General features: G+C 38.7%; 1 protein-coding gene across 3 annotated transcripts in view; it reads left to right on the top strand.

Moving 5' to 3' along the window:
• The window catches only part of LOC149023092 (uncharacterized), a 75,886-nt gene that overhangs the window by 3,660 nt on the left and 55,239 nt on the right, over positions 1–16,987 (top strand). For all 3 annotated transcript variants that reach the window (XM_089150940.1, XM_089150941.1, XM_089150942.1), the window contains exons 4-8: positions 94–195; positions 273–337; positions 6,032–6,118; positions 11,210–11,289; positions 11,376–11,589. In XM_089150940.1, coding sequence (XP_089007066.1) covers positions 94–195; positions 273–337; positions 6,032–6,118; positions 11,210–11,289; positions 11,376–11,589 — 548 coding nt within the window. The remainder of the gene's footprint in view (positions 1–93; positions 196–272; positions 338–6,031; positions 6,119–11,209; positions 11,290–11,375; positions 11,590–16,987) is intronic.

Raw genomic sequence — 16,987 nt, forward strand, 5'->3', positions numbered from 1 at the left:
ACTCTCCTCAATTATCTTGAAAATCCCGAACATGGTGATCTTGTTTTCAGTATCATGTTCTACTTTTCAGAATTTGTTTATGTATTGTTACAGATGCGTACTTGGAAAGTGCAATGGAAGAGCTAAAACTGATAGAAGTTGAATATGTGAAGATCTCTAATAAAGTCGAGGTTTTCACTCAAACCTGCATTGAAGGCGAGTCTGTCCCAGCATTTTCTTTGCTTTCTGTTTATATTTATTCCTGTAGTAACTTAGTTTCCTGTTGTATGCAGATTCCACTCAATTGGAGAATGATCTTGACAGTTTGAGTAATTCATTGGACCTTATTGATTTGCAGGTATTCCCTTCAGAATCATATGAGTGCAAGTTGCGAAGGTCAACTAAGAAGTATGATTAGTCTTATCATGATACTAATCATACTAACTACCAGTATTGTTATCATTATATTTTTATCTCACCATCTTATGATGGTGGTAGTGGTGGACAAGATGATGATGGATGCAATAAGAAGAGAAGGTTGCAAATTGCAACCAGCAACAGTACCCTCTGACCTTGGGTACATCTATCAGGAACCAAATTAATTATGAACCACAAACACAAAGCATAAGGCCTAGATATTTTCTAAGAAAACTAATCTGCTTGAGCACATGGTTCGAAAATTTATGAGATCTCTCTTTTTAGCTTACTAAGAAGAGATTGAAGGCAAGATGGAAAAAGAGTAAAACTACATCAAAATCTTTGTCGAGTCGAGATCTTGACTCTAGATGTCAGTCAAAACTGAATTTTCAATCCAACCCCTTATATATAGATTGTCAAACTCAATTGAGTCGACAGAGCTTGACTTAACCTCGCCTAGATTCCGATTCTTCAGCCTGTGAGAGGGTTTCCATATCTGAGTTGTAACTTTGCCTGGTAGATTGATTTCATGAACTTTGTAGTTTGAACTATGAAGATGAACATTTGTAATGTATAATGTATTAGACTTGTTTGAGATTAAACATAAATGCATTCATAATATTGAGTATACACTGTATACAATAGGCCATTTTAGGGTGCATCTTCTATACAGCAGAATGGACTCACATTAACTGTACATTTTTCCCTTAAATCTGAGGCCACCATTTGTGTTTAGAAGGCCTGAAATAGTTTGGACAGCAAATCTCTGCCCCGAAGAACACTTAAAACCCACCAGTTGTGCCATTGAGTAGGGAGCAAAGAATTCTACCTACTCTTCGAGATCTTCTTTATTTGGCCAAGTGAGATGACCATCGAAATGGGGGATCTTGAACCATTGTAGAGCATTAGATGATTTAAACAAGTTATTTTATTCTTGGTTAAAATCTTTAATCTCAGTTTCCCTCTTCTTTTGAATAGGGAGGCTCAGAGGAGAACATCTTACACTTCGGCAACTCATTGATAATTTTGTGCAGTGTTATCTGAACCTGAAAATGAATTAGATGATAAGCTTTGTGCTGGGAAAAAGAAGATGCATATCATATCATGTGGCAAGGAAATTGGCATAGGGAAGCAAAAAAGGATCTTAACATAGTGTGAGTGTAGTTGTGTTACAGGAAGCATATGGAACCCCTTTCCATGGTGTCTTACAAATTCTAATATCTTCTTAGAGGATCAAAGGCCTTAGTTTTTGACAATATTGGAACTAGTTGCTTGAAAATTTTCACGTAGATAAGCTTGAGTATATACATACTCTTAAAATACGGGTAGATAGTAGGAAAATTGGATTTACTTAATTAGCCTAGTGAATTGTGTTTCTGTTTTCTTTGTTGTTCTACTTTCCTAGTTAATTTATGATGCCTTCCCTTTTTGGTGTCTAAAGTCTATTTCTGAGTTTGTACATGAATAAGAATAATAAAATACCGGCTCAAGCCTTTGTGAAAATCCTGAAATTTGATAGGTGAGAGATCTAGGGTGAGATGCTGATGCAGGACAACCAGCTAGGACCAATTCAAGCCAGTGTTGGATGCCAGTTCAAACCAGCCAACTAGTCAAAATAGAAGGTTCCCTTGCTCCACCGATTTGACCAGTTAATTGGGACTGCCAAAATAGGAGAAAACATGAAGAAAGAAGGCCAAAACACTGTTTACATGAACAGTGTCACACCCTTTATCTTGTATATTGGGATGCTTCATAAAAAAATTGTGGGGCCCAAAATTGGATTGCAATAAGATTTTATTCTTGAGAGATTTAGGACCTTAGTTTAGTTTCTATTTTAGTTAATTATGCATGTGGCTGAAATATAAAGCCTATTTTCTATTTAAGATTCTATTTTCACTAGTTACTAAGATAGTTTAGTTTATATTTTTAGTCTAATAAGTTTGTATATCCTGTAAAGCTTTAGCCAAGCTATAAATAGGCCCTTATATTTTAATAAAAAAAGAGATTTATGGAATAGGAAAAAGATGAATTGAAGCTTTAGCAATGTGGGTTTGTAGCCCCCCCTCTCTCCTCTTGTCTTCTTCTTCTTCAAGTCTACTTCTCAGATTTCCCCTTCTTTCCCCTATTTTCTTTACCCTCTTTTCTTCTCTATTCTGCCCCCCATTGGATGCCCATCCCGTTCTTGCATTCCTTTCTATCAATTTTATCCTTCAACTGTGATTCTGCCCTAAACAATCTCAAGTAGCTGTTCAAGATTGCTGGAAAATTCTCTGCAAGTGGTTCCTATCAATTTTCTTTTGGGTTTTTATTGTTGCTGCCAAATTGATTTATCATCACTGCAGGGATCAGTTCCTCATATCGAGTCTTGGAAGGAATCTTGGGTTACAGAACCCTATAAGTACGGATTTGTCTTCATTTTTTTCCACTGATTGGGATTTTTCGATTGAGGTTTCATCCTGCAACTTCAAGATCATCCGACTCCAATTAAAAATTTAATAGGTTATTAATTATTACTGTTGGTTTTCCTTTTAGGTGTTACCATCCTTTTTCTTTGATGTCCGCTGTTCTCTTTGGGATACCTTTGCTCTTTATTGTTCTTTGGAAAATTTTTCATTTAATACTACCTGGGATTAAATCTGTTCTGGATGTCTTAAAAAAAGAGAGCAAATGACAGCAACACCCAAAAATAGAACCCTTAACTCGCTGACATCCCATATTAAATTTCATATGCAGAGACTCGCGAGAGTTGGGCTTAATTTGGACATATTGGTCCAATCTGTTAACATTTTATGTTAAATCATTGTTTTATTTTTTTAATTCCAAATTACCCTCAGCGTAATGCCATATCACATTAATACTCTTGAATTTAAAATTCAAAAAACCACACCTGCTTCGTCGTCGTCTTCTTCTTGATTCTATCTGGAAAAAAAAGGCACACACAAACAGGAAAAGTAGTTGTCTCTGTCCCTCTCTCAACTTTCGACCTTGTTCTCCAGGGTTTTTATTGGTTTCAAACCTTCAAAGCTTTAGAATTTTGATGTTCTTACTTTGTTTTGGACCCATTGTTAGGTTTCTCTGCAAAGCTCTAGCGGGGTTGGTCATAGTCTTGTTGTGATTTTTCTTGTTCTGGTTTCTAGGGTTTCCAGTTTTAAGGGTTAATGGTCTAGTATTTATTTCATGAAGTACAACAGCATTTGGTTTGCAACTTCCTGGAACTTTGAGATAGTGATCTTCAAGTTCCTCAAAAGGAGAGGCTTGATGTTGCGATCACTGGAGTTCTCAGATTGGTGTGTTTGCATACCAAAAACAGTTACTTTCACATGCATGATCTCAGATTCAGAGATTCAGCTGCATCGTAAGTTGCCACCAGGAAAAAAAAATTAAAAATTTTCCTGTTTGTGGGGACGAAAGAGTCGTCAAAACAGATCAAGGAGGAGTTTCAGTCAGAATCACTCTACTATGCAGCTGATCTATTTATTCCATTTGTTGCCAAAAACAAGGTCGCTTGCTGCGCTTTCAAGCCATACTGGAAGAAATCACGTACAATTTGTTCATCTAGAATTCAACCAGTTACAGTAACAGAGGAAGAACAATGAAACAACCGAATCTACTAAACCTGGAGCCCTGCTGCAAAATTTTCTGTCTCTGATGCTGAACCTAGAATCAAAATCTGCTATTAGGGTTTCATCTAATTTTAGACACTTGGTTAATTCAATAAATCTTTGATGCAGAGTTGATGCTGAAGCTTGAAGAAATTCCCACCCCCTGATTCTGAGGGTAAAAAGAAAAAGAGTAAAAGAGGAAAATCGTGAATGGGAAAAAGAATAAGGCATATAGGAGGGTATAATAGGTCTTTTCACCTCCATTCAACATAAGTGCATAATAGTCTTTTCATCTTGAATACTAACAGTTCTCACAGAACTGGAGCCGTGTGCTTTTGAAATATAAAATGGGGTATCAACGTATTAAGGATTCTACTTTGGGGTGTTGCTGTCATATTGCTCCAAGAAAAATTCATCTGAGTTGTTCATCACTCTATCCAGAATAAAACTGAACACTTATTCCCAAGGCTTCCCCAGTTTTTTCTTTTTCTCATAAACTAGCATAGCTTGTAAGATCTAATAATATTTTAACCTTTTGAAGGATAAAGCCAAAAGAACCTTAAGTGCTCTGTTGATTATGGCAGAAGTTCTCATGCCTTTAAAAGCTCTGAAATCAGGTAGGTGATTGGAAGCTACAGGGAACAGGAACTATGGTGAAAATTTAACCATATACTTCAAAATGAGTATTATATCTGTGAGCCTTCAACATCGGGCTTGCGTTTTATGTCTTTTTCAGGCACCTGGACTCTTTAATGGTGACGATGATCCGACATACCCTCTACGACCTAACAAAATTCAGGGGTTCATGAGATTTGAGTTGGTTAGCTCGTTACTTTGGGATTGTACTTTGCATTGCAGTCAGCCAATTTGATTGTTGCCAAAATTCAGATGCTTGGCATTTTCAGCTTGGGTGTGGGAGCTGGTTAATCATCTGCTTCATTGCAAGGGCCTAGCTTTGGTTAGGGCTCTTCTTGTATGTTGGCAGTGATTTCTGTAAAGACTGCACAGTTATCAATTCATGATAACATGTTTCTCGTACAAAAGGATCTCATTCTCTATTTTGTCTTGGGTATCAGAGCTATTAGGGATCTACTTAATCATATTGGTCCAGCACTCCAGCCAGGGCTTTGCTGGCAGGTTCACAATTTTGAATGAGAATGATGGTGATCCGAAGAGTAGAAAAGCCATTTATTGAGGATAATGCAGTTCTCCAACAAAAGAATCTCAATCTCACTTTCTACAAAGATTTCATTGAGTCATTAGGGTTTCCCCACTTCATTGTAGGATTTTCTGACTTACATGGTTTCAAATCACTCACTTGAACTGTTATGTTTTTCCTTGAAGAAAAGAGAGTGAACAAGTAATAATACCTAGAGACCTATTGGTTGCTTGCATGAATTGCATCCACTTAGATATGCTTTTGAGAAATAATGTTTTATTCAAGATTAAATTACCAGAAACAGAAGAGTTTGATAAGGGAAAAAGAAAGAATGAAATATATACTCCTATGTTTTGCAGCACATCTGGAATGATATGTTTTTGAAGGAAGATTTCACAAGTTGTTTTGAAATATTATCCTGGAAACCTTTTCAAAGGAGTTTCCTGGATAAAATAGAGAGGCGAGGGGCAACCTAGCATGAGTTCTTTTGTTATGTGAAATAAAGATTAGATCTTCCATATATTGAACTCCAAACTTTGGAAAGAAAAATTTAAATTTCATCAGCCCACAACCCACAGAAATAGGATAAATAGAGAAATCAATTCCTATCCAAAAGAGGGGGGAAAAAAAGGAAAAAAAGAAAAAGAGAAAAGCAAGATTACTATTACTACCTGTTCTCAAAGATTTGGCTAAGCAGCATCCTGAGCATGCCACCCAGTAATGTTGTGCAATAGCTGATTGTTCTTCTTTCACTTGTATAATGGATCCGTCTTTTGTTTATGTCTAAACCTTAATTTTGTACTGTATGAAAATTAATTTTAGTGTGCACCGATGTAGTTCTCAATCACTGAAGCTTCGATACCTTTTTTTGTAGTGTTTGCAAAAGCTACAAGGGAATGAACATATTGGGTTCTCAATCTCCGAAGAAAGCCAAAAAGCACTTGAAGACTATAATTTTGAGGTTAGTTTCTTTCCTTTTTTTTTTTCCTTGGTGCTCAATTTCGTTTGTTTTTTTAAGAAAGAAAAGGTCTTTCTGTTCAGGTGGAACATATTCTAGTGAAGAAATCATATTAACGAGGCAGGGTAAGATGTTACATTGAGAGGAAAACAATGACATGTTAATGACCTATCAACTGCAAAACTTGAGTTTGTAACCAAACAACAACAACAATCCTTATCCCAATTAAAAGGGGTCGGCTACATGGATCCTTGCCTTCCAATAAGATCTTATCCAATGTAGGGTGGATGCCCACATAGTGTGGTTACTACTGATATGGTAAGTCATGCATATCTTAGCACTTGACTTCAAGCAGGAGTATACATGTCAAAGGCTCCAACTTGGAATAATAATAACATATATTAAAGACCTTCCTGATCTTGAGCATAATTAGCAATAGCAGATGCCAGTAAACACTGGGAGAACTTCACCCGTTAGATAATCAACAACTTCTTAAATGGTCTTCAAGTTGGACGATCAATCCAACAATGAGAACAATTTGGAGGCAGTGAACATGAACTACATCTACTAACATAGCAGCAAGAATAATATCAAAGCACCATCCAAATAATGGTAGTAGTAATAAGTAGTATGTCTCAAAAGTGTAGCATCTCTAGTGGCTTCACCACATAGGTATGTTGTAGGTGGGAATCCCCATAGGAGAAGATAAAATTGCTGCTCTAGTGTCCACACAGTAGACAGAAGTGCAGCTCCAATGTCCACACATAAGCTCTTTATAGGAAGGCAAGTTGTAGGTAGGTAGTTGGTAGAAATCTCCACAAGAGAAGACAAAAGTGCAGCTCCAACGTCCACATAAGTAGATAAAAGTGCAGCTCCAGTGTCCACATAAGTAGATAAAAGTGTAGCTCCAACATTTACACGTAAGCTTTCCATAAGAAGGCAAGTAGTAGGTGATAATTCTGCTCAACAGAAGGCCAAAAGATTGATGTGAACCAAAATTCAGCCCTTGGACAAAATCCTGGAGTGGGCCTCAAGGCCACTCCAGAGTCCCGCACCTAGGGCTGGCCAAAACCTCATAGAGGGGTAGTTTTGTCCATCCCAGCCCTAATTAGTTGCTGATTTTAGTTTTCAGAATTTTCTTGTTATTTTCCAGAGGAGTCTAGTTTGAGTTAAAGATAAGTTCTTGAGTATTGGGATTCTTCTTTAAAGATAACTCTTATCAGTATTTATTTACAAGAAGAGTTCCTCTAGTATTTGAGTCTTAGGGGGAATCTATTTTCAAGGAGATTCCATTAGATCTTTAATTATTTATTTGGACGGTTAAGATTAATTGTAAGGGGATCCTAATCTATAAAGCTAACCAACTTAGATTTAGAGTCTTTTAGTAGGATATAACTAGCCTATTCTTTCTTTGTAATTCTGAAATTTGATTATTTGAATAAGGATATTTGAGTTGAGGGTTGTGGTTCCTGTTGAGGGGGCCACGGCGGATTTAAAGTCAAGTTTCTTTTTCAAAGATCAGCACCATTCTTCCAGTTCTAGCATTCATCCTCCATTCTCCAACAGCATTAAGAAACTACAGCAGCTTATGAGTACTGCAGGCCCCCAGCTACTTTGCTCACCTCCCACACCCATTGCACCCCACCCCTAGCCCTTCCTTTGCCTGTGCAAGACCCTAAACCTCTCCCCCTTGCTGTTGCACCTCTGGCAGCCACTAAATCCCTCACAATGCCCCCTGTGATCTTCCCTAGCCACTCCCCCACCTCTTCTCTATCCTCCTGCTCCTTCTGTCCCTCTCTTTTCTTCATCGCAACCCTCTGCTCCCCTCTTTTGGCTTGCAGCAGAAACAGAAAAACAGAAAAAAGAAAGGAAAGAGAGAGAGAAAGAAAGAAGAAAGATTGGCCGAGTTTTTCAAAACCTTATCCCATTTCACAAGTTGAACTGTTTTTCCTCCAAAAATTTCCCTATCCTTTCTCTAGTCATTACTGCCAGTTCCCATCTTACCAGTGTAAGTTTGGATATTCTACCAAGTAAACCATCCCATCTTGGGTTTTGATAATACTCTTCTTTTTGCCCTTTTTCCCAACTGATCCCAACCGATTCTTCTTTTTGCCCTTTTTCCCAACTGATCCCAACCGATTTAGATTTCGTTAACTGAACTTTCCCGTAATAATTTTCGATTGATCTTTTTCATTCTACGTTGATTCTGGGTATCTTAAGATTATCCCATAAGGATATGTTAAAAACCTAAACCTTCCCATACCATCCTTGGTAGTTTTGTTGAATCAGATCTTACCAAAACCCTACCAATAACAAATTTAACCATACTGTCCATTCAGACCATTCCATCTTGATTTGGCCATCAGTTGCTGGAAGATTTTGGGCAAACCCTAAATTTTAGGCAAAGCATCTGAGATACCCTAACCCAAAAATTTGTTTTACATCAAACAGAGCCTCAAAGAAAGGTCTAAGTTACTGTGAACCAAATATGTGGTACAGGTTACTACGGATCAAGTAGGTAGGGAAGATGTAGTATGAGTTATTATGGACCAAGTGGATAGTTGTTGCTGCTGTAGGAACTGTCTTAAGATACATCAACAACAATAAGCCTTGCCCCAACTAAATGGGGTCAGTTGCATGGATTCTTGCCTTCTAATCAGTTCTGTTTGAGGCCATGCTAGATACAAGGCCTAAGTTATGCATATCCTTTCTCACCACTTCTTTTAAGGTTATCTTAGGTCTACCCCTAGCTCTTCTAGTTCTTTCAATTTGGATTATGTCACTTCTCCGTAAAGGGGGCAAAAAGTCTAAACTAGATATATAATAAGCCTTCACTCTCCCCTCATGACAAATAACAACCAAAATCTCAAAAGAACTAGCAAATAAAAACATGATATATCTTTAATCATCCCAAATTGTCGCAATCCAAATTCCACTACAACAATAATTAGTAATTTTACCCCAAAAAAACAAAATAGTAATTAATCCACCAATCTGATGCAACATAGAAAGTAATAGAAAATAATGGTAGTATCTTAATTAATCAGAATATTTTCAAGGGGCCATTAGTATAAGTTAGTAGTAGGTCATGAAAGAACTATATTTATAGATGGAGGACATACTTCGAAGGAAAAACTCGTAATGGCAAGATGTAAAATTGTAAATAATCTGAGAAGGATGGGTAATAAATTAAATCTGAAAAAGCAAGAGGGGACATCAAGAGATGTAATGTGACTGAACTCCTTTATAGTCATGCAGCCAGCAAGCAACCCACTATGAAAACAGTGATGTAAAAAGTAGAATAAAAGAAAGGAGCCGGGTTGAGGAAAAGGGGGATAAATAACATTAATGGGGATTAATCACAGAAGGTGGGGGAAAATATGGAACAAAAAGTATAAAGAGAATTAGAATTTAGAAACACGTGAGGTTGGCTCCAACCTTTGGTTACCAAATCGAGGAAAGGGAGAGGCAGTTATCTAAACCTATAAAAGCACTAAAAATTTCTCAATATTTTGCAACCAGCCTCAACCCTACCCCAACAAAAAGCAAGTTTTCAACCTATTCCTGAGAACCAATAGATCAACGTCTACCATGTACTTCTTCACAATAATTTTCAAGAGAAACAAGGATAATCAACTTCGACTGCCTTCAACCTTAGCCTTATTTCAACCCTAAATATGGCTTACATCACTTGATTTGGAGAGCCATCTACTTTGATGTATCGGCCAAATTGTAGTCTCTCCCCCATTCCCCAGTTCTGGGTACCCCAAGGATCAGGTTGTTGTCTCTTGGGGTCTAGGCTCCTCTTTATTGCCTTTTAACATATTGTAATCTACCTCCCTCTCTCCCTCTTTTTGTCTTCTTCTCTTTCTTGTACATTCTTTTCTCCACCTTTGGGGCTTTGGTTATTATTTCATTCATTCCCCCCCCCCCCAAAAAAAAAAAAAAAAAAAAAAAAGAGCTTGGGAAATTAAGTGAAATCAGATCTTATCCAATCTAGGGTGGAACCCATATAGTTGGGTTACCGCTGAAGTGGTAAGTTGTGCATATCATAACAAAAGTTATCCACTCCTAGCTTGTTTACCAATCCATCTAGTCTCTTGAGTAAAAACTATATAAATCCTTCTTTTTCTCATGCATTTACAATTCTAAGCTCGTACCTATTAAAGATCTTGTGTTCCAAGATGCCAATTTGGTCCTATGATTCTGGACAAGTTTCTTCAGCCGCACTCATATAAGGCGTGGGAACCCTTGCCTACTTATCACTACATGTAGGAGCCAACACGACACATTGCTTATGGGAAATGCCCTAACTAACCCTTGCCCACTTATCGCTACACCTAGGCGATAGTGTAGCACGTTGCTATTTCTGTTAGCGAATATCCTAACAATGTGTCTATCATATAAGGTTGTACAATTTATGTAAAAAGGGTTTGGCTGGGTTTTTTGGGTGCTGGCTCAACTTGACTCACCAACTCTCTTCCTTTACTCTAGCTTGGGACAGACAGCGAACAATGGCGGAGTTTGATTTAAACTATGTGACCATTGGTGATAAATGTTCCCACTGATCCAATTGGATACCATACTTACATTCATTTCAAACTTTAGCTACCTAATAAAGGCAATGTGAAAAGATTCCTTTCAAGCATCGAGTGGATTTCACCTCTTGTCCTAAATAATCCACTGGGATTTTGCAAAGACATCTAGATGTACGAGGGAAACTCCATGTCGTAGCTTATAGATGTACAAAACCATGACTAATGCACTGAAATGGGCAAAACATATATAGATTCCTCTTGGTCTTACTTCCTAGCAAGGATCATGTATTTGCCCGAAAAATGATTTTTATAGAGATTTTTGCTTGATATATGCTGATATATAATTTTTTTTTTGTTTTTTAGTAATTCACCTAGTCATAGTATGAGTTTGATAATGCCTGTAATTATTATTGTTTCTTTCTCTTGATTTTTTTAATTGCCTCTTTATGTTTCTATGCTGGCTTCTCCTCGTTTACTGGCAGTTCTTTCTTGTAATTGTTCAGTACTATCTTCTACCATCTTAGAAGATTATGATTCAGTGTTCTAGACCTTTCAGATTTTGGAACTTGAAGATCAGATAGAGAAGAAAAAATATGCTTTTAGCACTTTGCAGGATCTTGAGTCTATTTTTAGAAGGTAAATGAGTTACTTAGGGGTGTCTTACTGTTCTTTTTTCTGCTTACACGAAATTTTATACACGCTCATTTGCTCTTTTCTTTTAGGGCTGAAGCACTTCAACAGATTGAACACAGATTGTCAGGTCTGAAGATCATTGATTTTGAAGGAAATTGTATCAGGATGTCTTTAAAGACATTCGTTCCAATCTCAGAGCGCTTAGCTTGCCAACAGAAAATGGGGATCAGTGAGCCATCTGTACAGGAGCATGAATTATTGATAGAAGTATTAGATGGTACCATGGAGTTAAAGAATGTTGAGGTATTGATAGAAGTATTAGATGGTACCAAAAGTAGTTATCATGACAATTAAAAAAAAAAAAAAAAAAAAGAGTAGGCCGTTTCAGGGTGTTCTGTATTCGAAGGTCTCTCTCATCGGGGAAGCCATGAGGGCTGCCATTGCTGTTCTTTCCGATTCTGTTTCAATCCCAGATCTGGACTCATTTCCTCCCTTTATCTGTCCTTCTCTCTCCCTCTCCCCATTCTGTTTCTGGTTTTAGCTTCACCGTCGAGGGTTATAGTCCTTGATGGCCTCTTTGGCGTCGGGGGTTCGATCTCAGATCCGGATTCATCTTTCTCCGTCTGTTTCTCCTTCTTTCGTCCTCTCCCCTTTCTGTTTCAAGGTTTAGCTTCAGTTTGTCTAGGGTTCCAGCCTTTGATGGCCCCTCTGGCTTTGGGGAAAAGCCTTGAGGGCCATCGTTGTTGAACTCTCTGAATTAGTTTATAACTCTGATTTGTTCTCTTCATTCTTTGTCTCAATCTTGTGATGCTACCAACCCTAGAATCTATGGTGCTGCTGCGTCGTTCCCTGCTTTTGTCCAGCGCATTGTTCCAATGAAGGCTTTTCGTGTTTCCAATTGATCCGGAGACTGCGTTGGTCTAGTGGGGTCACTGGGGTGTGCTGTCCTTTTGGTCCACTTTTGAGGTTTTATTTTCTGGTCTGATTGTATGGCTTTGCGCCGCTTGTGCTTGCGTCTCCACTTGTTTTATAGAGCCTGTATTTGCTTTGTAGTTTTCCCTTCCCTTTTTCTCCTGTTTGGTTAATGAATTTATTTATTCAGCCCCCCCCCCCAAAAAAAAAAAAAAAAAAAATCAAACAATTTAATTTATTTAATTGTGTTGTCATGGCTTTGAGATAATTGGAGGGCTACACTCAGTGTAAAATCCTAGTTAGGGTGTGCATAAATCAGAGTCGTAGTTGTGTTCCTTTTATTTTCATGTTTATTATTGATATTTTGTATTTATGAGGATCCTTTTAGCCAACTCCATTTAGTTAGGATAAGGCTGAGTTATTGTTCTTTGTAGACTTGGTTATGCGGATTCCTTAAACCTACCTATAGGCTATAGCTGAACCTTCCTGCATGTTTCAAGATCTCGGTTTTGGTGGCTATCTTTCTGGACCAGAAAAAACCAAGATCTTGCTGAGTTTGGAGAACTCTCTCCTTCCAAGCCCCTTCCAACCCGATAGAGGGCTACACTGATGCTGATTAGGATGGTTCTGTTTTTAACTGTAGATCATCAGGTTACTGTAACTTCATGGGGTGGTTATTTGGTTACATCGAGGAGTAAAACTAACCAGATGTAGTGAGGGCAAGTCTTAAGGCAGACATTAGAGCTATGGCGGATGGGATATATGAGCTCATATGGCTTAGGCTGTTGATTCAACAGTTAGGATTTGACGGTAAAGATTCTTTGTAGCTCTGTTGTGACAAAAAAAGGCTGCACATAAACATTGCTGTTAACCACCCTGTGCAACATGACATGAGCATACATATTGATGTTGATAGATACTTTGTCAAAGATGCTAAATTCAAGTTATAGTTGTACCTCCTTTTTAAGGACATGAGATCAATTGCAGACATCTTCAGGGTCTTACTCCTAGCTAGTTCAATACCCTCATATGCAAAGCAGGGGATGCATGACATTCATTCTCCAGCTTGCTGGGTGAGTGTGAGAGTTTAATCTTAAGAGGGTAATCTTGTCACTAATTTATTTTGAGTCATGGCTGGTTGTATTTTTCCCCTTCTCAATTTTACCTGCTTATGGTGGCTGATGCAATATCAAGTCTTATTATTCGTGAATGAAACAGGTCTGAGAGGTTAGCACTCTCACATAGTTGATTCTCTCGGTATCTCTTTTTCTTTCCTTGGTACAATACCTCTATCTTGTTCCTTTACCTGAACTGATCCAATCCTGATTTGTAACTGTGACTTGGTAGACGCTAGGTATGGAGCAGAACACCACATCTAACAACTGAAATCATCGAGCTTTGTAATTAAGACATGGAAGCAGGAAAATTCACAGCGTCAATCTTTTATTCTGGTGGAGTTGATAACAATTTCCGAGGATCTGGTCAGTGCCTCAGTGGTGTAAGTTGCACGATTAGCTAAAGACAATATCAATGAACCAAAAGTTCAATTTGTAGGTTTTATTTAAAATTGAACAAGCAGTGTTGGTCCTGAGTGGAGATTACAACCAGTTATGATAGCCCTGGGGTTGTACAGATGACTTGGAGGCATCATGAAGCAATAAAAAGAGAAAGACTAGTACCAAGAAAAAATTGTGACAAGGTTTGCCATTTAGAAATTGATATTCAGACTCAAGGAAGGAAAAGTAGGGATTGGCTCTTAAAATTACAACATTGAAGTAGGGATTGTTTGTGAAAAATTTACATGCATTTTTGTCCCTGTAGATTGAGAAACTCACATGAGAAACCTGTGGAACAACACAAATCAAGAAAACTGCTCGAATCATGGGATAGAAACCATTGAGTGTTTAGTTGTTGAAGGGAAACACCCGAAGACAGGGAAAAGGTTCTCAACTGACTAGGGGAGACCCACGCAGAGCAGATAGGATGGTGGTGGTGCTGGTGGCAAGACATGTAAATGATCTCATGTTGGTATCTTTACCCATTCTTGCATTTTTGATATTTCACAAGCACACACTGTAACACATGCTGAGTGCAGGTACTACTGAAAGAATATGAGGTCTTATTCATAGACCCTAGTAGTTTGCCTCCACAGAGAATGTATGATCACACAATACGGCTGATCAAGGGAAGTAACCCACCTAACATCTGACCTTACCGTTACCCACACTCTCAGAAGGACGAAGTAGAGAGGTTGGTTGGTGAGATGTTAGGAGCATGGTTAATAAGACTTAACATAAGCCCTTATTCCAGCCCTGTTTTGCTAGTGCGGAAGAAAGATGGAGGATGGTGATTTTGTGTTGATTATCGAGTACTCAACAAGTTAACCATACCTGACAAGTTCCCGATACCGGTAATCGACGAATTGCTCGATGAGTTAGGAGGAGCAAAGGCATTCAGCAAGTTGGACCTCAAATCTGGGTGCCATCAAATACGAGTGGCGGATGGGGACATCGAGAAGACAGCATTCCGAGCTCATGACGGTCACTATGAATTTCTAGTAATGCCATTTGGGCTGACCAATGCCCCAGCCACCTTTCAAGCACTTATAAATGACGTATTTCGAGAACACTTGAGGAAATTTGTGTTGGTATTTTTTGATGATATATTGGTGTTTAGTAGGACCATCAACCATGGAGGCCCATTTGCAGCACCTTCGTATGGTTTTTGGCTTGCTGGTGCAACACAAGCTAGTGGTGAATAAGAAGAAATGTTCCTTTGCCGTGACTTCATTAGACTATTTGGGTCATATTATTTCAGCAGAGGGCATAGTAGCAGATCCGAGCAAGATCAGTTGCATGTTGGAGTGGCCAATACCCAAGAACCTTAAGGCCTTGCGCGGATTTCTAGGGCTGACAGGGTACTACCGGAGATTTGTTGAGGATTATGGGAAAATTGCCACTCTGCTTACAAACCTGTTGATGAAGGATGCGTTTCAATGGGACACTATGGCTAATTCAGCCTTTGAAGCTTTGAAAGTAGCCATGACTACCATTTTAGTGTTAGCTCTGGCGGATTTTTCTAAAGAATTTGTAGTGGAGACAGATGCATCGTGTCACACCCCACTTGCCGGTCTCGGTTACCCGCCCGACAACCCGTGGGAGCGATCCGTCACAGGATCCACGGTTCTAGTCTATCAGTAATAATAAATGCAAGTAAAGACAATCACGAGCAAGAAAAGGTTCAATAATTAAATGAAAGAATTATAGGAGTCCAAATACCCCAATAAAATAATCAAGGAAAGAATAAATAATCAAAATGTAAATGAGTTCAACGGAAGCAATCAAAAAGAGTTATATAATTTTCTTTTCAGTTTCCTGCTCTAAAGCTAAATAATGATTTTCATGAATTTCTAGAATGGGGTCCTCCAGTTCTTCTCCATACGGTGAGCAAACTGCTTGGCAACTTGTCTCCTCTACCCATCAATGGGTGCTATAAGCGCATTCCATGCATTCGCACGAGCTCCCACACAGGCTATCTCCATTTCCCATTGCCGATGCCACATCTTCTTCATACGGGAAGGTTCCTTCATAGGAAACCAATCCATCTTCCTGCGTATTTCCTCCATCTGTACAAGCTAATAAAACATAGACAAATAAATGAATGAGTTCTGGAGAACTCAGTAAGAACAAACAATAATTCCCATCCATATGTCAACCAATCAGAAATGCATAAATGATATGTATGAATGCAAAGTATGAATACCGCTAAGATCTAACCATGCAAGTCTCTAACAGTTGACATGCTGTAAGATATATACCAGCCCTCCTCTGGGTAGGTCTAGTCACTCTGATCCGGCAAGGACTGGTTACCTCTGTAGGGATCCTGGGTAAAATGGAAAGTCCACACTTGGCTCTTAAACCATGGCTGGGGTTAAGTCAACACTCTCTCAGCACGACCATTGGCATGAGTATTGGCGCATGTGGGGGTTTCTAATCCAATGCAGGTCATAATGGTAACATACTACATGAAGTCCAGATACATCCCCTATGGCACCAACCAACTCGGTTCAGTATCCTTCGCAACCTAGGAATGAGAACCCTCACGGACTGGCTACCGCTATTGGACTCCATTCCATAACCCTATAGTCATCCACATATTGTTGGGGCGGAATGCTCTCATGACTCCTCACGACACCCGGTCCGTTCCTTGGACGTCCATGAGCCCAACCCTAACATATGCAACCCTACCATTTATATGACCAACAGTGGACCATCGTCACATCACTGTCATCATGGGTCATCCGGCTTCAATTCCTCTACCGAAAGGGTAGTAGCATGTGGGGTACCTAGACATGCAACTCTAGACTCTACCTAGGTATGCCATCTAGTAGTTATGATAGAGCTAGAGACATCAGCGAGCATGTGTCCCATACCACATCCCTTTGATATCCCAAGCTAGGATGTCCTAATGGAATACCCCTTCCATCAGAACCACAAACCAACCAACATCATATCATATTCATAATCAACAAAGTATAAGTAAAGACAGTGCAAACAGCAAACATATAATAAGATCAGTATGCTAAACAAAGTTACAGCAGCATATGAAATGAAAGAACAGTAATAATAGACACTGGACTAGCATGTTTAAGTCATTTCATAAAGATAGGATTGTATGTCCTTACCTGTAATTATGCAGAATCCCTCTAACTTGCAATCTGGAAACTATTATAAAACTTTTATTTGAAACAGAGAACACCTATATACAGGGTTACAATAAGGTATAAGTC

This window comes from Hakea prostrata, chromosome 3, assembly GCF_041222555.1.
Source record: "Hakea prostrata isolate BN-2017 chromosome 3, UWA_Hpros_2, whole genome shotgun sequence".
Taxonomy (NCBI): domain Eukaryota; kingdom Viridiplantae; phylum Streptophyta; class Magnoliopsida; order Proteales; family Proteaceae; genus Hakea; species Hakea prostrata.